Below are 26,109 nucleotides of genomic sequence, written 5' to 3' on the forward strand. Positions count from 1 at the left end.
TGCTGGGCCATGTGGGTAGCTCCCTGGACGTCCAGGGATCGAACTTATGCTTCAGTGGCTGCGGATAGCTTCATAGGTTGTGTCCTAACCCCTTGTGCCACCAGGGAGGCCCAGCTTTCCCTGTCTCTTATTAGGATACATGTGATTGCTTTTAGAGCCCATAGGGTGATACAGGATAACTTCACCATTTCAACCCTAAATTCAATCAATCTGCAAAGTTCTTTTTTTCTATATAAGGCAATGTTCATAGGTTCCAGGCAGTAGGATGTGTATATCTTTTGGGGGCACCGTTCAGTCTACTACACAATCTGGAATAAATGGGAAAGTTTGATGAGGATCAAGTTATTTTAAGGGTTAAAGTACCTCCCCACAATGTGGAAAGAAGTCTACTTACATTCGAGAAAACTGGCAGGCAGTACCTTATTCCAATGTTAACATTACCAATAATGTATAAATAGAAGTTGTGTAGTACCTGATAAGATGCAGTGAGAAGAACACAGCATCATTACTGTTACATTCTTGCCAAAGATTCCTAGTCTGTATTCATTCAGGAGAAAGCCTTGGGTAGATTTAGGGGCATTCTGAAAACTGGCCTCTGATCTGCACATCTCAATCATGAAAAGAAAAGACTGAGAAGTTGTTCCAGATTGAAAGAGTCCAGAGAGACGTGGTAATTAAATAGAACAAGTGATCCTGGACCAGATCTTTTTGTTTTTGAGGACATCTTTGAGACAATTGATGAAGCTTGAATGGTCCTGTGGCTTAGGTAGAAGAATTCTTCAAGTTTAATGACTTAAATCAGGCTATGTCTCAATGTCAATTTTTTTTTCCCTCTGATATATGGCATGCCCTTTCATTCTGCAGATTCCATTCTTCTTTTCAAGGACGTTTTCCGTGTGTTATTCCTTTATGCTGTTTTCTATTTGATTTCCGGTTTTTACTGACGTTGAGGATAACTTTGTTCTCTGTGCATGTCGTTAGTTTTCTTCAGGGGTGTTTTTTTTTGTTTGTTTTTGTTTTTTTTGTTTTTGTTTTTTTTGCATAAATTAACTTCCTCAAGATTTTCAAGCATAATAGTTTAGTTTTTAGCTTTTCCTGTTCTGTTTCTTAACGTTTATAGTTTAAATGTTAAATATATAGTGGTGTTACTTTTGTTCTCAGTTTGACTTTTGTTTTATTGAATTCTTAGTCTTAAGAATTTTTTTTCAAACCACTCTTGGGAAGTATTATTTCCTTTCTTGGCTTATCCTTTATTCTAGACTGAATTCTTTGTCTCTGCCTCCTTCATTTTTATAGAGTGCTGTGTTTTGCATTGTTGCTGTGTCCTCTCTCTCTTTTTTTCCTCTCTTTTCATGTTTAATGTGGACAGTTCTGTCCAGATTTCATTTTCACTCTGACATAGTCTAGGCACATCTCCTTGCCAACCTTCCCACTGGGGACCTGTTATCTTCCATTGCAGGCTACCTTTGAGTGGTGCTTACTATCCACTTTTCTGCCTTCTAAGGATGGTTGTAGGAGAATGTGGAGAGCTTTGTTGTGATTGAGTATATGCCTCCAGTCGGGGACAGAATAGGCTTTGCCTTAATCTGCCACCTCTGCATGGTGGCATGCCTTGTATTCTTCCTACTTCTGCTAAGGATCTGTATGCATATGCTTGAGTTTATTTATTCTTTACCTTTTCGATGGTCATTTAGGTTTATTTGCAAACAAGCTGTTAGCAATCGTCCTTATATATTTATCTTTATGTGTTAGTGCTGTTATTTCTGAATATTTAGATAGCTAGAATTGTGAGGTCAAGGGGCTATCTGTTGGGCAATATATACGAATTAACACATTCATGAATGTTGCATAAGAGTATCTATTTCTGGGCCTCCCTGGTGGTACCGGGGGTTAAGTATCAGCAATATGAAGCTATCGCCAGCCACTGCAGCATGAGTTTGATCCTGGCAAGGGAGCTACCCACATGGGACAGCAAAACTCTCCTGTCTCACCTGCTGCTCCCCTCAGCAGTGTATTTAAGTCAGTCTGCCTGTTCTGCTCCTCACTCTGTCTGGTGAATCCTCTTACACCCCGCCCCCCACACACACACCTCTGGCCTATACCCCAGCTCTTGTATGTATAAAATAAATACATTTTTTTTAAAAAGTGTCTTATTTCTAAAGAGGCAAACCCATAGAAACAATTAATTTAGTGGTGAGGGGGAGGGGCGATGAGGAGCGTTTGTAGGGCACAGGGTTTCTTTTTGGGTGATAACGTTCTGAAGTTAGGTATCAGTGACACTTGTACGATACTAAATATACTAACAACCACTGAATTAATTATACTTTCAAAGGGTGATTTTTATGATATATGAATTGCTTAATCAAGGTATTATTAGGAAAAAAAGCATTTGGTTCCCTTTATCCCTGTCAATACATGGGCCTATTAATTTTTAAAAATAATTGCTAATTATCATTTACAATTTTTGTTATAGTTTGTATATGGTGTCTCATAGTATAGTATTAAGGAATTTTAAAAAACTAGTTCTTTAGATACTTCTATAGGCTTTAGTTCATCTGAGGTTTATTTTTACATAGCGTATGAAGGAGGAATAATTTTTTCCAAATGGATAGCCCAAAGTATGGAGGACCTACAATACCCAGTGAAGAGTTTAGATTTTATCCTGAGTGTAATGGGAAGCCATAAGGTTTTGAGCAGGGAATGGTGAAAGTTACCAAAAGTTTATGCTGATGGTTGTGTGGAAAATTGATGGTTGGTAGCAAAAGTAAGTATGGAAAAATTGGTTTTCCATTTTCTGGCTCTTTTCTGAGTTTGCCATCTTTTCCATTGATCTGTTTTCATTCCTTTGTCAATATCATAGAGGTTCTGTTTTTGTTTTTTTTTTTTAAGATTTATTTTTATTTATTTATGCATAAAAGAACTGGGTTATAGGCCAGATGTGAGGGGAGTGAGAGCATTCACTGGAGACAGTGTGGGAAGCAGAACAGGTGGATCTACTGAGATACACTGCTGAGGGGATCAGCGGGCGAGACAGGAGAGGTCTGCTGCACCATATGGGTTAGCTCCCTGGCAGGGATCGAAGTCATGTTTCAGTGGCTGGTGATAACTTGATAGCACTAAGACTTTAACCCCTTGTGCCACTAGAGAGGCCCCTGTTTTTTTCTTTATTGAGATATAATTTATATACCAAAAGAACTCATTCATTTAAAATATAAAATAATTTTTTGTATATTCAGTTGTACAATCATTACGAATTTTAGAATTTTTTATCACTTCAAAAAATGACTTCTGTAATCTTTACAGAAGTAAAGGATCCTGAACCTCCGTCCTCCCCAGCCCTAGGCAACCACTAATCTACCTTCTGTTTCTATAGATTTGCCTATTGTAAGCATTTCATACAAATGAAATATAATATGTGGTCCTTTGTGACTGTTTTCCTTCTCTTAGCATATTGTCTTCAAGGTTTATTCATGTTGTAGCATGTGTCAGTACTTCATTCCTTTTAATGGCCAAATAATGATCTGTGGTGTGGATATGTCACCTTTTGTATACCCATTTGTTGGGATGTTTGACTTGTTTCCAATAATTATTAATATAGACATTTGTGTATACATTTTCCTGTAGACATGTTTCCATTTTTATGTATATATCTAGGAGTGAAATTGCTGGGTCAAATGATGAGGTTTTTTTTTTTAAGATTTATTTATTTATGGGCCTCCCCGGTGGCGCAGCGGTTGAGCTCTGGGTTGCGAAGCTGCCCGCGGTCTCTGCAGTGCCAGTTCAATCCCCGGCTGCTCCCCGGCCACAGGAGGAGGGTCCCACATGGCGCGCAGACCTCTCCTGCTGCCTGCTGCTCCCCTCAGCAGTGTACTTCGGTCCTTCTGTCTGCTCTGCTCCCCGCTCTGGCTCTGGTGAATTCGTTCACCTTCCAGTGCTTCTGACTGTACCCAGTGCTTGCATGAATAATAAATAAATAAATCTTTAAAAAAAAAAAGATTTATTTATTTATGCATACAAGAGTTGGGGTATGGGTCAGAGATGTGGGGGGTGAAAGGATCCACCAGAGACAGAGTGGGGAACAGAACAGGCAGACTGACTGAAATACACTGCTGAAGGGGAGCAGTGAGCGAGGCAGGAGTGGTCTGCCTTGCCATGTGGATTTATCCCTGGCCAGCTGGGGATTGAACTTGTGCTTCAGAGGCTGCGGACTGCTTCATAGTGTGGTGCTTAACCCCTTGGGCCACCAGGAAGGCCCTCAAATGATGAGTTCATGATTAATTTTTTGAGAAACTACTAGGCTGTTTTACATAGTACCTACACTAATTTATAGTTCCACTAGCATTTATTTATTTATTTTTTTAAGATTTATTTATACAAGCACTGGGTACAGTCAGAAGCGCGGGAGGGTGAGAGAATTCACCAGAGCCAGAGCGGGGAGCAGAACAGACAGACTGGTGAAGTACACTGCTGAGGGGAGCAGCAGGTGTGGCAGGAGGGGTTTGTCGCACCATGTGGGACCCTTGCCTGGTGGCCGGGGATTGAACCGGTGCTGCAGAGGCTGCAGGCAGCTTCCCAGCCCAGCACTCAACCCCTGTGCCACCAAGGGAGGCCCTCCACTAGCATTTATGAGGGATCTGGTTTCTCTATTCAATATGGATAATTACACCTGCCATAGTGTTTTCAGTTAAAGTATTATGTATAGAATATGTGGGTAACTTAGAGTTATCTTCCTTTACCTTTCTTCTCCCTGAAGTTTTGTTCTGGCAGTCCTGTGGTTATTTTTCCATATACATTCTAGAGTTATTAGTTAAGTACAAAGCAAGCAAACTAAAATCTTGCTGGAATGCAAAATAAATTTATATATTTAATACTAAGTTTTTTAGTTTTAGAATATCATGTGAGGGCCTCCCTGGTGGCGCAGGAGGTTGAGCGCTGCGCTGTGAAGCTGTCCACAGCCTCTGCAGCACGGGTTTGATTCCCAGCCCGCCAGGGAGAAACCCACATGGCGTGGCAGACCTCTCCTGCCTCGCCCGCTGCTCCCCTCACCAGTGTCTTCGGCCCATTTGCCTGTTCTGCTCCCCACTCTGTGTCTGGTGAATTCTCTCACCCTCCCGCGCCTCTGACCTGTACCCTGGTTCTTATATAAATAAATAAATTTTAAAAAAAAAAAAAAAAGAAAAAAAAATAGTTTTACCTATTTTTTTTTAAAAAGAATATCATGTGAATCCTCATATATCCCATCACCCAGCTTCACATTATCACCTGATGTCCAAAATTTTTTCTCTATATCCTTTCAATATCTTCCCTCTATAAGTTTGAAGCAGAGCTCAGACATCATTATTTCATCCATAAATATTTTAATATATCTTTAGAAGGTAGGAATTCTTTTTAAAATACCATTTTTATATGTAAAATAGCAAATAATGCTGTCAGTGTTCAGTTTCCAACAATTCACATGTGTGTAAATAATTTTATCTAAATCAGGATCCTGCATAAAGTCTGTTAACTCTCTTTGAATCATTGGGATCCTCCTCCGTATCTTTTTTTCTTCTTTACTATCAAACAATACAGGTCATTTGTCCTTTGTCCTAAGGCAGTTTCCCACTGTCTGGATTTTGTTTATTTATCTTTGTAAAGTCATAATGTACCTTTGTCATCTGTTTTTTTTTTTTTTTTTTTTATAGAGGCATGTTTTTATTTATTTATTTGTTTGTTTGTTTGTTTTGTTTGTACATGCACTGGGTACAGTCACAAGTGCGGGAGGGTGAGAGAATTCACCAGAGCCAGAGCGGGGAGCAGAACAGGCAGAAGGACCGAAGTACACTGCTGAGGGGAGCAGCGGGCGGCAGGAGCCATGTGGGACCCTCCTCCAGTGGCCGGGGAGCAGCCGGGGATCAAACCGGCACCGCAGAGGCCACGGGTAGCTTTGCAACCCAGCGCTCAACCGCTGCACCACCGGGGAGGCCCTGTTTTCTTTTTTTTAAGGTTTTGTTTATTTCAGTCGCTTCTCGTCCTTTTCGCTAAGATCAACTGTAGTATCTGTTCTTATCAGTTTAAAGTTTTATTCATTCGTGTTTTTTTTTTTTAAAGATTTATTTACTTATTTATGTAAGTACTGGGTACAGTCAGAAGCGTGGAAGGGTGAGAGAATCCACCAGAGCCAGAGCGGGGAACAGAACAGGCAGACTGATGAAATACACTGCTGAGGGGAGCAGTGGTCGCTGTAGGAGAGGTCTGTACACCATGTGGGACCCTCGCCAGTGGCCAGGGATCGAACCGGCGCTGCAGAGGCTGTGGGCAGCTTTGCAGCCCAGTGCTCAACTGCTGTGCCACTGGGGAGGCCCTTATTCCAGGTTTTTTTGACATCTGTGTTTTCTGTAAGTTGGTTCTGGTGTATTCTTTTGATACACAGCTGGATTCATCTTTCAAGTAGTTTATTTAGAATGTATGTATATTACAAGATAAAATTTGTTTTAGTTTTTGACTGTCTTTTCTCTTAGGTTTTGGTATTAAAGTAATGCTAAGTAATTGATAAACCTTACTTTTCTGTGCTCTGGAGTAATTTGAGTAATTTTGGATAACTGCCAAATATCTATCAGATAGTTTTTTTAGGGAATCTGCATCTAATTTTCAGGAACAGATAGTTTCAGGCTTATTTCATTGGCATTATATAAACTTATGATAAGATAAATTGATAAAGGTAGCACACATTGATCTATTGTATAAGACTCCAAGTATGGCAGAGTATTAAAAGGATACAGTGTGATGTTGGACTTTTTGTTGCTTAATTATTGTTCCAAAACAGGCACATTTTTTTGGTCTCCCCACTACCCTGATTCAGGCCATCATCAGTTCTCTCCCGGTGGTCTCCTTGCCTCCACTTGTGTTTATCTCAAATTCCTTCTTTCTATTGCAGTTCTCTGTAAAATACAAACATCATGACATTCTTATTTAAGTATGCATTAAACAACAATTGTGGACCAGTTAATGCATTAATAATGCACTAGCATTTACTGAAAGTACAGTCTAGCTGGAGAAATAGATAATAATCAAATGATGAATAATTAAAATGTAAAAAAATTAATATATAATAGTCAAATAATGACAATATAATTAAGTTTTATATGCATAATTATACATTAATATATATTAAGTCCAAGAGAAGTGATCTGAAGGAAAATTCATGGCTAAAAAGGATAATAGAAACCTGGCCTAATCTGAAGATTAAGGAAGTGTCTTAAAGTGATATTTGAGACGAGAGCCAAAAAATGAATATCAGATAAGGCAGAATGAGGGAAGACCATTACAGCCAGAGTGGCATGTGCAAAGACAGGAGTGAGCGTAATATATACCAGAACTAAAAGAAAGCCTGTGGCTGGCTGGAGAGCAGGAGGGCAGGAAATGAGCAGGAAAGAGGTCAGCAAGGACAGACCATATAGAACCTTGTAGGCTATATGAAAGGTTTTTATTTTTGGCCTAAAGTCCTTGGGAAATTCTTGAAAGTCTTTAATTAAAGTTAAATATAGGTCAGAGAAGTATAAATTGTTAGATAATAATTGCGTTAACAAATCTGCAGTCATTGGTTTTCCCTGGGAAAAGGTAATTACTTAAAGTATGTTTCTGAAAACAGATCATGTCTTGTGTCACATATTCTTGTGTTAATAATTTAAATTCTTTTCATGGCATTTGGGTATGTAGTAAGGACATTGCATTTTAATTAAGGGACTAGATGAGAAATGAAAACTGCCTGCAATCATAAAAAGCCATGGTAATGATACGTTGAAAAATTAAGGGAAATATTTATATAGAAATTGATACCATGTATTTCTCAAGTTATTATTCAGTAATGAAAAACTTAACAAAGGAAAATGGTTTTATCAAAATGATTACTGGGGAAAAGCTTTTTAAGTAACTTGTTTTTTGAAGAATTTCTGAATTTATTTTTTCTAACTTGTTTCTATTTCTTTGCCTTTATAGGAGAGTAGTTATTTTGATGGAATTAGAAGTTTTAAAATCAGCTGAAGAAGTTGGATTAAAGATTGGCAATCCAGTGCCCTATAATGAAGGTAAAATGCTTTTTTATACTTGATTTTGCACTCAACTGATTACCTGTTTATAGATCTGGAATTCTACCTTTTGCATTCACAGCCCTGTGAAGCTGTCCGCAGCCTCTGCAGCATGAATTCAGCACAAGTTCAGCACAAGTTCCCGATCCCCGGCTGGCCCGGGAGCTACTCACATGGCGCAGTGGACCTCTCCTGACTCGCCTGCTGCTCCCCTCAGCAGTGTACTTCAGTCTGTCTGCCTGTTCTGCTCCCCACTCTGTCTCCAATGAATTCTCTAACCTCCCGCACCTCTGGCCTGTACCCCAGTTCTTGCATGCATAAATAAAAAAATCTTTTAAAAAAGAGATTTATTTATGCATGCAAGAACTGGGGTACAGGTCAGAGGTATGGGGTTTCGGAGGATTCACCAGAGCAGAACAGAGAGCTACTGAAATACGCTGCTGAGGGGAGCAGCAGGCGAGTTAGGAGAGGTCTGCTGTGCCATGTGGGTAGCTCCCTGGTTGGCGATTGAACTTGTGCTGCAGTGGCTGCTGATAACTTCATAGTGCTGAGACTTAATCCCTTGCGCCACCAGGGAGGCACCTTGATTTGTTAGTCTTAATGAAATTAGTGATTTAGGGGTGTAGAAACCAGGTTATTCTTTATTTTTCCTTAATAGTGGAGAAATGGTGGTAGAATTCCATGAAGGAAAAATCTGGTTTTCTCCACATACAACATGACCAGGTTTGGTGGCATGTATGTGGTAGGAGTGCATTTCCCCATGCTAAGTAATTCTTGAATTCTCTGTGGACACCTACAATTCAGTTTAGTTGTGGGGTGTCCTAAAATTCAGTTTAGTTCTGACACTGTCTACTTGGAGTTACTATCAGATCCTACATGGTAAATACTATGTACTACTAAAAAGAAAAAGCATTTTTACTTCACATGTAAAAATGTAAAAAAAAAAAAGTCCATCTTGGAATAGGTAGATAAGTTGCTTTTTTAAAAAATTGTGGTTGAATATGTACTTACCTGTTTGTGTTATAACATTTACATCTTAAGCATTCTTAAGTGTACAGTTCAGTGGTATTAATGTTGTGCAACCATCACCACTATCCACTTCCAGAATCTTTTAATCATCCCAAACAGATACTCTGTGCCCATTAAACCATAACGCCACATTCCTGTTCATGGTAACTGCTATTCTACTTTCTGTTTCTGTCAGTTTGACTGCTCTAGGTATCTCAGAAAGTATAGTTAAATTTTGATAGAAATTAAATGTAAGAGGTTAGCATTGATCCCATGACAATGACTTGTTCATCTAGATACTGGAAAAAACAGAGCTGGTAATGAAGAAGGGACTTTAGAGTTTAGATATGTTTGAGAGTAGAAGGACGGGAGGAACTGGGCGGGGGCAGGTTAGCAGAGATTTGTGTGTTTTTATGATTCCATCTGTGAACATTTTAATTTTTTGGTTATTTCTAATATATTTCATGAAGCAGGTAAAATGTTTTTTTCCCACCACTTACCCCCAATACTGTGACTCATCTTTTCTCTACTGATTTAAAAAAAGTTCAATGTAGAATTTCAAAATACTACTTCACAAGATACACTGTCAAGGAAGAGCCAGTTCTCCTATACAATTTCATATGATGCTGTAAATTCAGAGATAATGGAAAAACTAAAAAGTAAACACAAAAATTCATTGTTAATGAATTTTAGATACTTGGGCCTCCCTGGTGGCGCAGAGGTTGAGCGCTGGGTTGCAAAGCTGCCCGCAGCTTCTGCAGTGCCGGTTTGATCCCCGGCCACCGGGTGAGGGTCCCACATGGCACGCAGACCTCTCCTGCCGCCCACTGCTCCCTTCAGCAGTGTACTTCGGTCCTCTGCCTGCTCTGCTCCCCGCTCTGGCTCTGGTGAATTCTCTCACCCTCCTGCGCTTCTGACTGTACCCAGTGCTTGTATAAATAAATAAATCTTAAAAAAAAAAAAATATTCTAGGTACTTTTTTCCTCTAAATAAAATCTCAAGTTTTCGCTCCATGGGGAGAAGTAAGGAACAAACAGTTCTGTTTAACCTTTTTAATTTTATGCTAAATTTACTTTACTCTAATGGCACAGTTAACTCTTATTTAGTTGAACCAGTTAAGCATAATATTGGCAGAAGGAAATGAAATTGGTGTATCATATGCCTGTTTGAATTAGGGCCTTGGAAAGCCCAGCAGGAACTAAACCCAGTAATGAGAGCAGGCTTAGGCAGGTGTGGGGGGAGCTTTTCCAGCAGTGTTCACCATTTTTGTTCTTACGGCACGCTAGGAAATTTTCAGAGCTGCTCTTTCTGCTGCAAGCACTCTCTGTGAGCAACCCAGATTAGGTTGACGTCGACCTTTAGTGCCAGTCGCAAAGGTGAAATCAAATTCCATTAATCTATTATTTTCTTTTTATTTTGCAATTTTAACATTCTTCAATTTCATAAACACTTGTGGAAAGGATGAGGGATAAATAAATACCCTAATGGTATGGCACTATTTTCTGCTTGAGAGACATGTTCATTTCCCCTTCTTTCCTTTTAATCTTTCTGTTTCCTTGACACACCTGCTTCTGAACTCCATTCTCATGTCTCCCTGCTGTGACAGTTCACTAGCACTTCACGGTACCTAAGGCTCTTTCAACTCTTATTTTCTACCAACTGTCAGTTGCAAAATAAGGTTGCTTTGTTTGGGAGGGCGAAGGGTAGAGTCCTTTCTGAATGTCTCCTTTTCCTTTGAAGCAGGAGCACTTCAGAGACAATTGAACTGCTTTTAGGTTTTTCTTACCACCCAGCCTTTTCTTCTGATACATCCTGCCGTGAACACACAGTTCTGTTGATGACATCGATTTGTTGCTATGGAAATAATGGCAATGTCACAGATTCAGCCCAGTAACTTTATTCAGGTTCATGCAGGAGAAATAGGCAAGGCTTTAGGGGAGCACCTCATTAAAACTGAAAGCTATCAATTATAAGCAGGTGAAAGGTAAATGGAACCAACCTTTTATGTAATGAAAACAAAAGTGAGTCCCTAGAAAATCCTGCATGCAATTGAGTGCACAGAATGAATTCTGACCCATAAAAGTCTTTGACAAAATCAAAAATTTATACTTTCTTAAGCGTATTTCTTCTACTTAGGTTTAAATCTTTAATCCAAATTATTTGCACAAAAATGGTCTTTCTCTTTTGATCTTCAGGACATGGACAGCAGCAGGTAGTTCCTCCTCCAGTCTCAGCAGCCAATCCACAAACCAGCAAGCCCCAACAGCAGAATGGGAGCTCAGGAATGGGTAAGATTGCCACATGAGTACATGTGCTGATTATATGTATCATGCTTTTGAATATTTTGAAATTCAATCTAGGACTAAAGAGATTTTTCAAAATGCTGTTCATGCCAGTTGCTTCTTGCAAAGAATAATTCCAATTTTCATTGTAAAGTATGTGATTGAAAAAAATGATTAAAGATAGTCTCTCAAAGATACTTAATATGCTTTTTTTGAAAAATCAGAGCGATGTACTATTCTCTGGTAATAATTTATCTGGTAGTTCCTCTTACCTTAGGTTTTATACCTTTTTGTGAATTTATATACCTTTTAAATTCTTGCCTTTTAGCAGTCTAGGATCTGCTTATTAAATTTGGCTTTTTTCTCTCCAAGTTTCCTGTACACTTGGTTATTTATCTTATCTTGAAGACAGTGACATTTATGTTAGTCATATGTTCTGTGTCTCAGTCTTATGGATGGGAAATAGATCCTTCTTTTAACTCTCTCTGCACCAGGTCCTGAGAGGCCGTCACAGAATCATTTTGTTTACTTCCTGGCCTTTGCTTTAGGAACGTCAAGAATTGCCATTGAAAATTGATTTGTAGGGCCTCCCTGGTGCGCAGCAGTTGAGTGCTGGGCTGCAAAGCTGCCCGCAGCCTCTGCAGCGCCAGTTCAATCCCTGGCCGGTGGCGAGGGTCCCACATGGTGCACAGACCTGTCCTGCCACCCGCTGCTCCCCTCAGCAATGTACTTTGTCAGTCTGCCTGTTCTGTTCCCCGCTCTGGTTCTGTTGAATTCTCTCACCCTCCTGTGCTTCTGACTGTAACCAGTGCTTGTATAAATAAATAAATATATAAATAAATAATAAATAAATAAATAAATAAATAAATAAATAAAAAAAAAAAAAGAAAAGAAAAAAGAAAATTGATTTGTAGAATTTATATTTTGAGGTCCTTTTTTTCTGTCCTAGCTTCACATACAGCACCTCCACTCTTCCCCTCAACTATAAGTTTGCATTTTTCAGTGCTAAGATTCTAAGAAAAACCAAGTTGATGTCACTGATGTTGCTATGAAACTTTCTGGACATGTGATGTTTTCCCCATTGGTCTTTGATGTTTTATCTATCTTGCAATATCTACCTACCTATTTTCTCCCTCCCTCTATAAATAGATTTATTTATACTCAAACCTCCAATTATGTTGACGGGAGGTGGTAGAATAGTTTATCTTAAAATGGCAAATGGTATAAAAGTCACTTCCTAAAAAAAAAGAAGAAGAAAATAAAAGTCACTTCCTTAGGCTGATATATAAATAGTATGTTATTCCACTCTTCTTCCCCCCCACAGATTATTAATCCAGTAGTCTGTCTGGCTTATATTGAGGTTTGTCTTTAAAAATCTTTAAAGTTCTTGGGCCTCCCCTAGTGGCGCATGCCGTTGAGCGCCGTGCTGTGAAGCTGTCCGCAGCCTCTGCAGCGTGGGTTCAGTCCGGGCCGGCCAGTGAGGGTCCCACATGGCACCGCATACCTCTCCTATCTCGCCTGATGCTCCCCTGTATTTCTTCAGTCTGCCTGTTCTGTTCCCCACTCTGTCTCTGGTGAATCCTCTCACCCTCCCGTGCATCTGGCCTGTACCCCAGTTGTTGTATAAAATAAATAAGTAAATCTTTAAAAAAAAATCTTTAAAGTTCTCATCAATTGGGTGGTGAAAGAAAAAGGCTGGGAAGTATGTGATGCTATCTGGCACAAAACTGGAAGAGTGTGTGTGTATTTTATGTAGTTGTATATTATATATTTAGTATGTATGCATGCACACAAAGCACATGTGCTTCCTTGCATAATCTTGAGGTAATTATTACAGTTATGTGTTTAGTCATCTCTCTTGACTTCCTAGTTAGAATAGGAAATTTTTGAGATCTGGGACAGTCTGTGTATATTTTTACTAAGTGCTACAAATACCTAGCATAAAGTAGTACATGCTGTGGAAACTCAATAAATAAATGAGTGCTGAGTAATGGTAGATTTACATTTCTAGCCAAATTCCATTCTGAAGAAATGTTTTGATATAGAAGATATGAAATCATGGGACTAAATTATATTTTCTCAATTTGGAAGTTGAAGCTTTACAGAAACAGTGTGATTATAAGGAATTCATCTGCTTTTAGGCTTTAATTGTCTGTTTTCAAGTGCGGGGTTGCTGCTTAGGTTTGGATAAAGGAGGCGGAAGAGATCTTGGTGGTCAGCAGCCTACTTGTCTTGAACCAAAAACCAAAAACTGAACCAAAAACCAAAACTGAACCAAAAACCAAAAACTGAACCAAAAACCAAAAACTTGAACCAAAAACCAAAAACTTGCCCTTTGCTTCCAATGGAACCAATTTCATAGACTTCTGGACTTTTTGGTCCAGTTCTCTGGGGATGTTGTGAGGTGATCCCTTTGTCACAGTAGCCTTTATCTCAGGTGGCTCATTCACTATGTCCCTTGCTTCCTACCCTTTTGCATTTCTTCTTAAGCAGCTAATGATTTGCCATCAATTTTACTAGTTAAGAAGACTGATTTTCTTTCTCTTACCCATTTTCTTGCCCATTGATGCAAGGGGAAAGTTTAAGAAGGGTGGCCCTCCGAAAGAGTGGTCTGGAGTCATTACTATTCATCTTGACTTCAGGACTTAAGTCAGCAAATATAATAGTGAATTTCTGTGTACCCAGCTTTCATATTTGATTGCTTTTCTAGCCTCTTTTGGGTCTCTATTTGATCTCCATTTCTATTGGCTACTAAAAAAGGAAAAATTTTGCTTCTCATTTGTGTGATTTTACCAGTGATACATCAGTAATTGAGTTATTAACAATTTATAAAATAAAAGTAGAATAATCATTGTCCTTTTTGTGTCTGTTTTAAAAGGCTCCCCTCTAACTAAGGCTTATGGTGCCTCAAAGATATTTGGCAAATCTGGAGGTAGCAGCCTGGTGAGCACTTCTGGGGGAACACAGTCCAAGGTGGTGCCCATTGCCAGCCTCACCCCTTATCAGTCCAAGTGAGTTATCCCATAAATAAGTTCAGAATTTAACTTATATAACAGTATAAAGAGCTTATTATGGGCTCTTGAGTTATTTATGTATGAGCTTCAAGATTACCACACACAAAATAAGTTTCTTTTTTTTTTTTTCCCCCCCTTGAGGGGGAAGAGAGTACAAATTATGGAAACTGTTAATTATTTTAAAAATGGCAAGAAGAGCAATCTGCCATAGCCTCTGGAGTTTTACTCATTTTGAAGAATTTGAAATGAAAAATATTTGATGCTTAAAGAATTAGTTAATAGTCTTGTGAGGAAAAATAATTCATTTTCTCATCATATGAATAGGTGACTTTTAGTCTAAAAGTTGTTACTATGATTTAGTTAAGAGAATCCTGTAAGGGGCCTCCCTGGTGGCGCAAGGAGTTCAGATGTAGCACTATGAAACTATCCTCAGCCACTGCAGCACCAGTTCTATCCCTGGCCAGGGAGCTGACTCACGTGGTGCAGCAGACCTCTCCTGTCTCACCCGCTGCTTCCCTCAGCAGTGTATTTCAGTAGATTTACCTGTTCTCCTCTCACCCCCCGCACCTCTGGCCTCCACCCCAGCTCTTATATGCATAAATAAATCTAAAAAAAAAAGAAGAATCCTATAGGGCCTCCTTGGTGGTGCAGGGGTTAAAGTCTCAGTACTATCAAGCTAATGCCAGCCACTGTGGCATGAGTTCAATCTCTGGCCAGGGAGCAAACCCACATGGCACAGCAGACCTCTCCTGTCTCACCTGATGCTCCCCCCAGCAGTGTATTTCAGTAGATCCACCTGTTCTGCTCCCCATTCTGTTTCTGGTGAGTCCTCTCACCCCCTGCACTTCTGGCCTATGCCCCAGTTCTTGTATGCTTAAATAAATAAAAATAAATTAAAAAAAAATTCTGTATATATCAACCTCACTAATATAACCAAACAGATGTTTCTTTCATAAGCGTTTTTCCCATTAAAAAATCATTTTAGCAGTTGAAAATTAGTGAGTTCTCTAGTTAGAATTCTTTCATATATATTTGCATTTGTTTGTCAATTCTGTGCAACATAGAGAAAACATGTTCCCCTGTGAAATGATAGATAAGGACACCAGGATTTGATCTCAGATTTTGTGCCTTCTTTTTTAATGACGCCTCTCTGAGGTTTTAGTACTTTAGTTAGTGTATTTGCCTTGGTGGCTCACCAACTCCATGTTCCATAATCTTGTATTTATATTCAATATTTTAAAAATGAGACAGCAGTTTGACACCAGTTATATCAATTCCCATAATTGAAAATAGTGGCAAAATATAATTGCTGGTGTTACTGCATTTTCTAACTTGGAACCTTTCATTAAGGGGATATTGTTGCCTTGGTGATGCTTTGTGGAGAAGGGCGAGAGTTTATAAATTTTCTTATTTGACAAGAGAATGAGTTAATATTAAATCACCTTGTATGTTTTACTATAAACTGTCAAACCTGTATGTGATCTTGAGGTTTTAATTAGCTGGATTAAAATACAACTAACATTGATAAATGGAATATGCATAAGATAAGAAAGGCTGTAGGAAGAGGACAGGGAACTTTTCAGATCTTTCCCAGCTAAGACTCTGTGAACGCTAACATGATCTATGGTTTTCAGGTGGACTATTTGTGCTCGTGTTACCAACAAAAGTCAGATCCGCACCTGGAGCAATTCCCGAGGGGAAGGGAAGCTCTTCTCTATGGAACTAGTGGATGAAAGTGTGAGTCTTTGTCACCTGGGGAAATGGGCGTGGTCAGAGGGCTTGCCCATCCTATGAGGTGGAAAACAGTAGTAGACCAAAAAGATACAATGGTAATTGTGTTTTCTCAGTTGTAGTATTTTGATGCTAACTGGGGGCAGAGAATTAGAGGTCATAAATAAAAATCCTTGATCTTAAATTAAAGCATTTGTAGCTGCAGAAATTAATTTTCTAAATGTATAGATAGCCTCAAGGGCAAGCGAAACCAGAGATTCTCTGTCTGATTGACTGGCAGGCTTAAGTGAAGACTATAGGAGCTGATATCTGCTTCTAAACAACATGGAGCTTTGAGCCACAGCAGAAGGCATCCAGTGGCCACTTTGATAAGTGGCTGGTTTTGTGGGCAGTGGGTTCTGGCTGTGCAGATTCTCCATATGCTTTACTTAAACCAAACCAAATCATGATGAAAAGACAAAATATCGCCAACTTGTGGAATCTCGACAGTCTTCAGCTGTTTCTCTGCCGATTCATTTTGTCTTTAATTCCTAATGTGTATATCCAGCATTCATTCGGCTCTCTGTGGGGACAGAAAAAGCACAGGTGGTTTGTTTTTGCTTTTTGTTTTTGGAGGAGGGACTAACACCCCAAATGTAACGACGGATGGCAGGGTCAATATCAGAAACTAATTTTTGACTTGACATTAGTCTGATCTGTCAGTTTGCTAAAATTTCAGCCATTTATGTAAGTTTCTTATCCATCTGTAGCATTTTGACTGATGGAAAAGTAAAAGCAAAAACTCAAATCACAAGCAGCTTGAAAACGTGACTTATTATAATATTTTTGGCATCAACTCCTAAATGTGAAGTAATTCCTCTCTTAGGATGCAGGCGTGAGGGAAGCTGGTGAATCATTGTCCTTCAGCACTTTCCTGTGGGCTTCAGTCGTGTCACTCATTGTTCAAAGTTGTTTTATTTTTGTTATCAGAATATTAAATCCACTTTTGGGGGTGAGGGGTTTGTTTGCTTGTTTTTAGGTTTCTAACTGAAGTTTATCAAAGCATGATCATTGGACCAGCTGGTAAAACGAGTGCTGTTTCATCAGGGTTAATAACTTGTGTTTCTGGAGTCTAGTCCTCTCATGGATCCCATTTGCAACTGTTCTGCTGTAGAGGTGTCATTTTAACTCCTAAGTATCTTGTTTTTCACTGGTAAAATTTAATGAACGCCACAATTCTCTCCTCCCGTGTGCTTCTTCAGGGTGAAATCAGAGCTACTGCTTTCAATGAGCAAGTGGACAAGTTCTTTCCCCTTATTGATGTGAACAAGGTATGTTAGTATCAAGTCTGGGACTGAAAATGTTGGGTAGGTAAGGATGAAGGGTTTCTTGCCCATTGAAGAGCTGTGTGATGGTGAAGGGTTCTTATGTCCATTTTGGTGACCTGTCCTAAGTTCGTGCCTTGGCCTCTTTTGCAGGTCTATTATTTCTCTAAAGGTACCATGAAGATTGCTAACAAACAGTTCTCCGCTGTTAAGAATGATTATGAGATGACCTTCAATAGTGAAACTTCTGTTGTGCCATGTGAAGATGGACATCACTTACCTGCAGTTAAATTTGATTTCATAGGGATTGGTGACCTAGAGAGCAAGCCTAAAGACTCGCTTGTTGGTAAGTCTTTATGAGAATAAAGGGAGTGGTGATGGCTGGCTTTGTTGACAGCATGTAGGGGAGCACATAGGTGAAAGACTTAGAGTGCTTGTTGTTCAACCCTTGGTCATGCTATAATGGGAGCCTTGACCCTCTCTGTCTCTCAAACGTTGCAGACATCATTGCGATCTGCAAGAGCTATGAAGACGCCACTAAAATCACAGTGAAGTCTAACAACAGAGAAGTTTCTAAGAGAAATATCTACTTGATTGACATGTCAGGGAAAGTGGTGACCACTACTCTGTGGGGAGAAGATGTAAGTACTTGACTGAGCAGTCAGAGCATGTGCAGGAAGAAGGAGATGGAAAGAGCACCTTCAGGGATTCGGTGGTTGTGGGGCTCTGGCCATGTAGGCCCTTCCCAGTGAAGGATTGGCTGTCTAGGGAATATTTGAAATCCTTTATTTGATTTACTTTTATGAGATTTGCTAGGATTTAAGTTTTACAGGTGAAATGCTCTTTCCTCTAACTCTAAATTAGTTCTGATATATCTCTGAACAGATTTTTCTGTGCGAGGTTATCTTGTATAGAATCAGTGTGCCATTTATTGCATTCGCTCTATTATTGACTGTTTTCCTTGTTTCCTATAAAAATGTTCAGTGTTCTTCCTTCCAGTGACACTTGTTTGTATCTGTTTGATGCTTTTGTTGCTATGCAGGCTGATAGATTTGATGGCTCCAGACAACCAGTGATGGCTATCAAAGGAGCCAGAGTTTCTGATTTTGGTGGTCGGAGCCTCTCTGTGCTGTCTTCAAGCACGGTCATTGTGAATCCTGACATATCGGAGGCCTATAAGCTTCGTGGATGGTAGGTTTTCATGGGTGATGGGGCTGGATGTGGACTGGAACTTTAAGAAGAGCCTGTTCTCTTGCTTATTGTGATGAGTATATGAACTGTCTGCTAAGCAGAAGGCTTCCTTCCCGAATGGAGCAGTTCCTATATTTCTTGGAGGTATAACACCTTCTGAGAGCATGGTTTTAAAGCCCTTAAACTGACAAACCTGTAATCCTGTGACAGATCTGGACAGTTGAGGAGGCAATTAGAATGGAAGTGTTGCTTGCCCACCAGGATCCTGCCAGAACAGGGTAAGGCCAGGTTAGCAGCCATGTGCTGAAGGACTGGAGGCCTGAAGGCATCTTTCTTTCCTAGTTTTAAAGCAGAGAGCTTTTGTGGTGTTGGGGAGAAAGTGCGTGTTATTCCATCCAGTCTTTGATGCTGGCTCACATCTTCTAGTGTGTATTCTCTGGATTCTGATAAAGTGCAGTGGGAACAATGGGCTTTTGTTGGCATTATATTGTTATTCCCAGAGCACTCGAGAGATGAGGCGAGCCTATTAAAATCTCCTCACTGTGTCTAGCTTTTTAGGTGTTAAAACTGCCTTAAAAGAGCACTTCAAACTGAAGTGTGGTATGCAGGAATTGATGTGGTCAGGGAAAACACTTTAGCTTGAGCTTAAATAATTTGTATAGCTATAGTCACAGGGGGAATGTGTTTCTTTCCAGTTAACGCCTCAGGGTTTGACTAAAGAATTAGCTCATATGGCATATTCCTCCATTTTTGTTTTGAGTAATGCGAGCCAGTAGCACCAGTATTTGAATATTTTCATGAAATGTCTACTGGCATGTTCATGTCATGGGTATTACCCACATGTTCTTTATTTAACTCTTCTAATAGCTGATGTTATATTATAAAGCAGGGTCCACTAATAATCTTACCAGAAAGAACCACAACTTTGTCTTTGTTGCTTGATTTACTTTTGGGCTATGGAGCTGCTTGACCCAGATTAATTGCATGCCCAGATGAAGGTCTTCATATTTTCCTTGTCGGTAACTATGAATAGCGTAAAAAGACATGGCTGTCCTCAGGAGTAAATAACTTGGAATTCATTAAAATGAAGTTGAATACAAACACCACACCTAAGCAAGGATAGGGGATGTTTAGATCTCAGTTATAACAAACTGGAATTTTTATTGTAGAAGGGCTGCCTCTCTTCTTGCCCTGTTGACTCCTGATAAGCTGTCTCTGGTGGCAAATGTCTCTGTGGAGTTTTTGAAATCGTAAACTTGTGTAGCTAGTAGTGATGAAGCAGATTTATGGACTTTTCTGTGCCTCTGTGACAGATTTTGCCACTTACCTGACAGACTGAGAAGGCAATTGTCTACAAGCATAGGGCAACATCCATTCTGTTAGATGGCCTCTTTAAGGGACCTGTTTGGTTAGCTTTTAGTTTTCCTCCTCTTGGGTTGCATTAGCACGTGTTTTGTTTATTTAATCTCAGACTCACTCTTCAATGCCACAAGTGTGTTTCTGAACCACTTTCTCCCTGGCTTCCTTTCCTTCCTATCAGCTGATACATGATCAAGCAGTTTCCATGATCAATAAGTATATAGTGAATTTTAATAAACAACTTAGAAAATTAGCTTTAATTTTGGCATATGTGAAATCTCACTAAGAAGATAAATCTGCAAGAAAACAGATAATACCTTCTAAGAAATCACATGGAGTTATATCATCTTTTGCACTCTATATCAGGCTTAAAAGATCTTTGGTGTGGGAACATTTTTGCTACTCTGTTACATGTCAGCTATCACTTTCTGTACTGATAAATTTCAATAATGATATTGTATCAGCAGCCCAAACAACTACACCAGAGCTCAAAGTACTGTTTTTTTGTTGTTGGCATTCTAGGTTACTGTTTTTAATATTGGAATCCTCTGGCCATTGTTGCTGTGCAGAGCTACCACAGAAAATGTTCTGTGGTACTTTGGTCTTTCTTGACCACTGGGGGGCATCAAAGCAGTTGAGACAAAAAGAGGTCATTGAGCAGGAAGATAGTATAGTTCATGTGACTGTGACCTATGAAAGTTGCGGGTAAGGAAGGTAGATAGTTTGTATCTGACATGGAAAGAAGGGACAGATTTAGTTTGTATATAGTGTGCTGTCCTGTCATGATTCTCCATTTATTTTTCAGGTTTGACTCAGAAGGACAAGCCTTAGATGGTATTTCCATCTCTGATCTGAAGGGTGGAGGAACAGGAGGGAGCAACACCAATTGGAAAACTTTATACGAGGTTAAATCAGAGAACCTGGGCCATGGAGACAAGGTATCCTGCATTTGTAACTTTCTTCATAAGAGCACAAAAGTAGGCAAAAAGTTTTCAGATCTGATTTCTGGCACTTGTTTTCAGAGATGAGTTTTGAGCTAAGATTTGTAACTGGGACTTTGACCAGAGGGTGGCAATGGTTGAGAATTGCTGCCAGGGTTAAGGTGTTTATTAATAGCATGTTGCCTCCCTCGGGTATGTTGAGGCATAAACATGTTGGAAAGTCTGATTTAGAAAGTTATTTAATTCTTAGAGGGATCTTAAAGAACTGGAAATATCCAAGCTGCCTTCAAGGCCATATTTCTTTTTTTTTTTTTTAAGATTTATTTATTTTACACAAGAACCAGGGTATAGGCCAGATGCGCGGGAGGGTGAGAGGATTCACCAGAGACAGAGTAGGGAACAGAACAGGCAGACTGATGAAATACACTGCTGGAGGGGAGCAGTGGGCATGACAGGAAAGGTCTGCCGTGTCATGTGGGACACCCGCCGGCCAGCTGGCCGGCCGGGATCAAACTGGTGCTGCAGAGGCTGCAGACAGCTTCACAGCACGGCGCTCAACTGCCTGCGCCACCAGGGAAGGCCCTGAGTCCATACTTCTTTACTGTGATTGTTCCTGCCAGTTGAAATGCTCACATACCAAGGAGATCATTTTTGAGGTTATAACTCACACTGAGCATTAGTCAGACTCAGTGTCAGTTATCAGGCATTCACATGTGCTTTCATTGGTTAGAGAATGTTAACTTCGTACCACCAGTATTCTGAAAAGAACTGGCTTGGGTTTTTGACTTTAGTTGCAGTTTCCATTTCAATGTTGTATTGAATGACTCCTATCTAGATCAAAACCTGTATTCTGTCAGCAGTTCAGTATTTAAATCATTGATTTCTCTCTTTTTTTTTTTTTTTAATGCTTTTATTTATTTATTTGTCTGTTTGTTTGTTTGTTTGTTTATACATGCACTGGGTACAGTCAGAAGCGCAGGAGGGTGAGAGAATTCACCAGAGCCAGAGCAGGGAGCAGAGCAGGCAGAAGGACCGAAGTACACTGCTGAGGGGAGCAGCGGGCGGCAGGAGAGGTCTGCGCGCTATGTGGGACCCTCCTCCGGTGGCCCGGGAGCAGCCAGGGATCGAACCGGCGCTGCAGAGGCTGCGGGCAGCTTTGCAACCCAGCGCTCAACCACTGCGCCACCGGGGAGGCCCTAAATCATTGATTTCTCTTTATGCTCCCCAAATAGCAATTCCCAATTTACTGTTTTCATATCATAACAAAATATTTATTACCCCTCACTGTCTCATTTTACCCTGTTCCCTTGACCATTGTTGCCATCAACTGTAACTCATATGCTCCAGCATCCTGAGATTTTAAACATTGGACAGATCTGTTGTCCAGCCTCTCTCAGGGCTCTGTTGTTACCCACTTTCTTTCTTAGATCTAAAGTATATAATAAGAAATCAAGCCAAGGAATACTTTCTTGCACCCAAATTTTAAAGGCTTGCTTTGAATGTAAACCTTACCTGAAAATACTGAATAACTCCTAGGAAATTCTTCTCCTAGGAGGCTTGCTCTAGAACCTTTTAGATTGAGAACTTACCCAAACTCTTTAAATATCCACGTTACTGTTTTACCTTGTTTGAGCTGAGATACTAGGAAGCCCAGAGGTTAGCTGACCTCTGAACCCAGAGTACACCACAAGGGAACTGCTCACGCTGATATCATCCACCCCCTATCCTTTATATAATGGAGTTTAAAAGCAAAAGAAATAGCAACAACAGAAAGCCCAAGCATGTGACTTAGTCCTCACTATATTTACTTATCAGTGATTTCTCCACTTGGAAGGCACTTGTTCTTTTTTTTTTTTTTTTTTTTTGGGACCCTCGCCGGTGGCCAGGCATCGAACTGGCACTGCAGAGGCTTGCCGACAGCCTTGCAACCCAGCGCTCAACCGCTGCGCCACCAGGGGAAGCCCGGCGCTTGTTCATTCTTAGACCAGGATTTAAGAATGCAAACAGACCTGCCACCTGTTGTAAATAGTTTTATTTTAATACAGCCATGTAAATGCTTTCATTTACATATAGTCTTGTACCACAACAGCAGGACTGAGTAACTGCAGCAGACTATGACCAAGTGGTTTTATAAAACCTTAAATATTTACTATATGGCTTTTTACAGAAATATTTGCTGACCCCTGACTTAGACAAAGGGTCATCATAGATAGATAGATAGATAGATAGATAGATAGATAGATAGATAGATAGATAGATAGATAGGAATCTAGGCCCTAGAAATCACTGCTGTTATTTTTAAAGCGGGAGCGCTGCTTGGCCATATGTGCACTGTGCTCTGCTGCATGACTCTGTTTCCTAAATCTGTCACCTTTGGAGGGTCAGAAGAACAGGAAGAACAAGTTTTTAAAATCTTTATCTTTTGTGTAGTCTGTTTCAGTTGTATTTAATTTATTCTAATTTCAAATTAACTCATCTTTAAGGAAGTGTATGCTTTAGAACTTGTAGCTTCATGAGTTTTGTAGTCAGCACAATGATTTCTAAAACTACAGTATGAATGATTCCCTATAATCATGGGACTGTGATCTTAAGAATTCCCATATGTAAACATTTACCACTTACAAGTAAAGTCAAGCTTTGGACTGCCTCTAAGTCCAATCCTGGTGCTCTGTGTTCCATGTCACCCTTTTTCTCTTGAAGGCCGACTATTTTAGCTCTGTGGCAACAGTGATTCTTGCTCGCAAAGAGAACTGCATGTACCAAGCCTGTCCAAATCAGGATTGCAATAAGAAAGTGATTGATCAACAGAACGGATTATACCGCTGCGAGAAATGTGACAGTGAATTTCCCAATTTCAAGTACCGCATGATTCTGTCAGTAAGTAGAATGGGTAGATGAGAACCACTGTGGTGTTATCTTGAGTCCACACCAAAGGCCAGGCCCAACCGTAAAAACAAGGACACTTGTGGTAGGAAGCCTGCAGATGAGGAAGTGCTAAAGAGCTTATTATTCTATAAATATGGAGCTAATGAGCCTTCCACTGAACAAAATAGCAGTCTGTTTTCTGTTACTAAAAGCTTTTCGCATACCAGAAAGTTGCATTTAGGTACCTGCCTGATTTCAGTCTGCTGTGCATATACAAAGACAGCAGTGGTGGCCCTCACCTACCAACTGTTAAGAAGATAAATTTATTTGAAATGACATTTTTGGAGGGCAGTAATGACATGTTCACAGCCGATGCCTATGTTTTGTTATTTTTCTTGTGGAAAACCTCTCGCCCTTCCTAGAGCTGACTGGAATGTACATCAGGAAGGTGACTGCACTCTGATGTAGGATTGTGGCTGTTTTGATTATAAGGATTGTTTCTCATTTAAGTCTTTAAAATGGAAGGTGTAAGTCCTTTTTTAAATTATACTAAATTATAATAAAGGTAAAGAAAATGGACACTTTTTTTTCTAAAAGGTGATTTGGCACTAATATATCAGAAGCCTTTAAAAAAAATTTTTTTTTTGACACAGTAAACACTTGGAGGGGATATCTCCTAAAGAAAAAAATCAGAGATGTTAATCTGTATAAAGTTGTCTGTTACCCTGTTGTTTATTTTGAGAGCTTGTATTCAACTTAATATCCTTAATATTCTGGTTAATTCCTGTAAGTAGTGGAATAACAACTTCAAGTAGTTGTTAGAATTTGCCATTTATTTGACAGTTTCTACTGTTAACATGTTTGAAAACTATTGCTAATGAAGATTATTAAATGGCAAATAAGTGTTTAGCTTTTATTAATTGAAAATAGCAAATTTAAAATGGTGTGTTTTATATAATCTTGACAAAAACCATAATAAGCAACAAATACTAGTTGATTTTTTTTTTAAGATTTATTTATTTATTTATACAAGCACTGGGTACAGTCAGAAGCGCGGGAGGGTGAGTGAATTCGCCAGAGCGGGGAGCAGAACAGGCAGAAGGACTGAGGTACACTGCTGAGGGGAGCAGTGGGCGGCAGGAGAGGTCTGCGCGCCATGTGGGACCCTCCTCCAGTGGCCGGGGAGCAGCTGGGGATCAAACTGGCACTGCAAAGGCTGCGGGCAGCTTTGCAACCCAGCGCTCAACCGCTGCGCCACCGGGGAGGCCCAACAAATACTAGTTGATTTTTACTTCCTTCTGAATATTTTTCTGCATTTTCCTTTTTTTTCCTACAATGTATTTTCTTGTAGTAGGAAATTGAAGAAAAAAATCTTTAGATAAAGGATTCTCATTCAAATATATGGCAGGGAAGTTCTCCATTTAGGCTTGTTTTCTGCAAATGATTTTTTGAAGTAAGATGAAGAAAATTGTTTTAGGTAGTTTATTCCATCAGACTTCCTTTTTTTTTTTTTTTTGCTGGGACCCTTGCCAGTGGCCAGGGATCGAACTGGTGCTGCAGAGGCTGCAGGCTCTCAACTCAGCGCTCAACCACTGCGCCACCAGGGGAGGCCCACCATCAGACTTTCTGTTAAACTTCCAAGGAGTGGACCTCCCCGGTGGCGCAGTGGTTGAGCACTGGGTTGCGAAGCTGCCCGCAGCCTCTACAGCACCGGTTCGATCCCCGGCTGCTCCCAGGCCACTGGAGGAGGGTCCCACATGGCGTGCAGACCTCTCCTGCCGCCTGTTGCTCCCCTCAGCAGTGTACTTCGGTCCTTCTGCCTGTTCTGCTCCCCCACTCTGGCTCAGTGAATTCTCTCACCCTCCCGCGCTTCTGACTGTACCCAGTGCTTGTATAAAGAAAGAAATAAATCTTTAAAAAAAAAAACAAAAAAACTTCCAAGGAGTGGGCTGGACACACTGGTTTCATGGGATGCTTTCCTAGTGGGCCCCCTCCACAGTTGCTCTCCTTGCCCTGTAGAACAGAGTGCCTCTGGAGGGAGGGCAGCATGGGGTAAGCTGTAGGTGTGAGCCCTAGTATTTGATACATTCTTTTATTTTAATGTTAAATTCCAGGTATATGTAAAGTGGATATGTAAAATCATCAAAATGACACCTTTAAAGAAAAATGTTTGCTCTCCCTTCTAGTAGGCCATTTACCTTAGCAAGTGGATTCTTGGGCACTCTCCCATTTAATTTTACACCATGGTCCAACTGGAGTCCCATTTCTGTAGCTAGGCAAATTTGGTAACTGAGGAAACCCTTAGGTCAGACTTTTAAATTGTCTAGGATGTTCAGTAGTGTCTGGAA

At 40.0% G+C, this 26,109-nt stretch overlaps 1 protein-coding gene and 1 pseudogene across 1 annotated transcript in view; both read left to right on the plus strand.

Annotated features, from left to right (window-relative positions):
• Positions 1 to 26,109, plus strand: part of RPA1 (replication protein A1) — a 41,966-nt gene that overhangs the window by 10,684 nt on the left and 5,173 nt on the right. The window contains exons 5-14 of the mRNA XM_037492274.2: positions 7,978 to 8,066; positions 11,270 to 11,362; positions 14,235 to 14,367; positions 16,005 to 16,107; positions 17,343 to 17,411; positions 17,559 to 17,751; positions 17,907 to 18,046; positions 18,448 to 18,596; positions 20,761 to 20,893; positions 23,597 to 23,773. Coding sequence (XP_037348171.1) covers positions 7,978 to 8,066; positions 11,270 to 11,362; positions 14,235 to 14,367; positions 16,005 to 16,107; positions 17,343 to 17,411; positions 17,559 to 17,751; positions 17,907 to 18,046; positions 18,448 to 18,596; positions 20,761 to 20,893; positions 23,597 to 23,773 — 1,279 coding nt within the window. The remainder of the gene's footprint in view (positions 1 to 7,977; positions 8,067 to 11,269; positions 11,363 to 14,234; positions 14,368 to 16,004; positions 16,108 to 17,342; positions 17,412 to 17,558; positions 17,752 to 17,906; positions 18,047 to 18,447; positions 18,597 to 20,760; positions 20,894 to 23,596; positions 23,774 to 26,109) is intronic.
• LOC119233217 (U2 spliceosomal RNA) lies at positions 6,001 to 6,163 on the plus strand (annotated as a pseudogene).

The sequence above is a fragment of the Talpa occidentalis genome, unplaced genomic scaffold, assembly GCF_014898055.3.
Source record: "Talpa occidentalis isolate TD23 unplaced genomic scaffold, MPIMG_talOcc4v2.1 talOcc4.7, whole genome shotgun sequence".
NCBI lineage: Eukaryota > Metazoa > Chordata > Mammalia > Eulipotyphla > Talpidae > Talpa > Talpa occidentalis.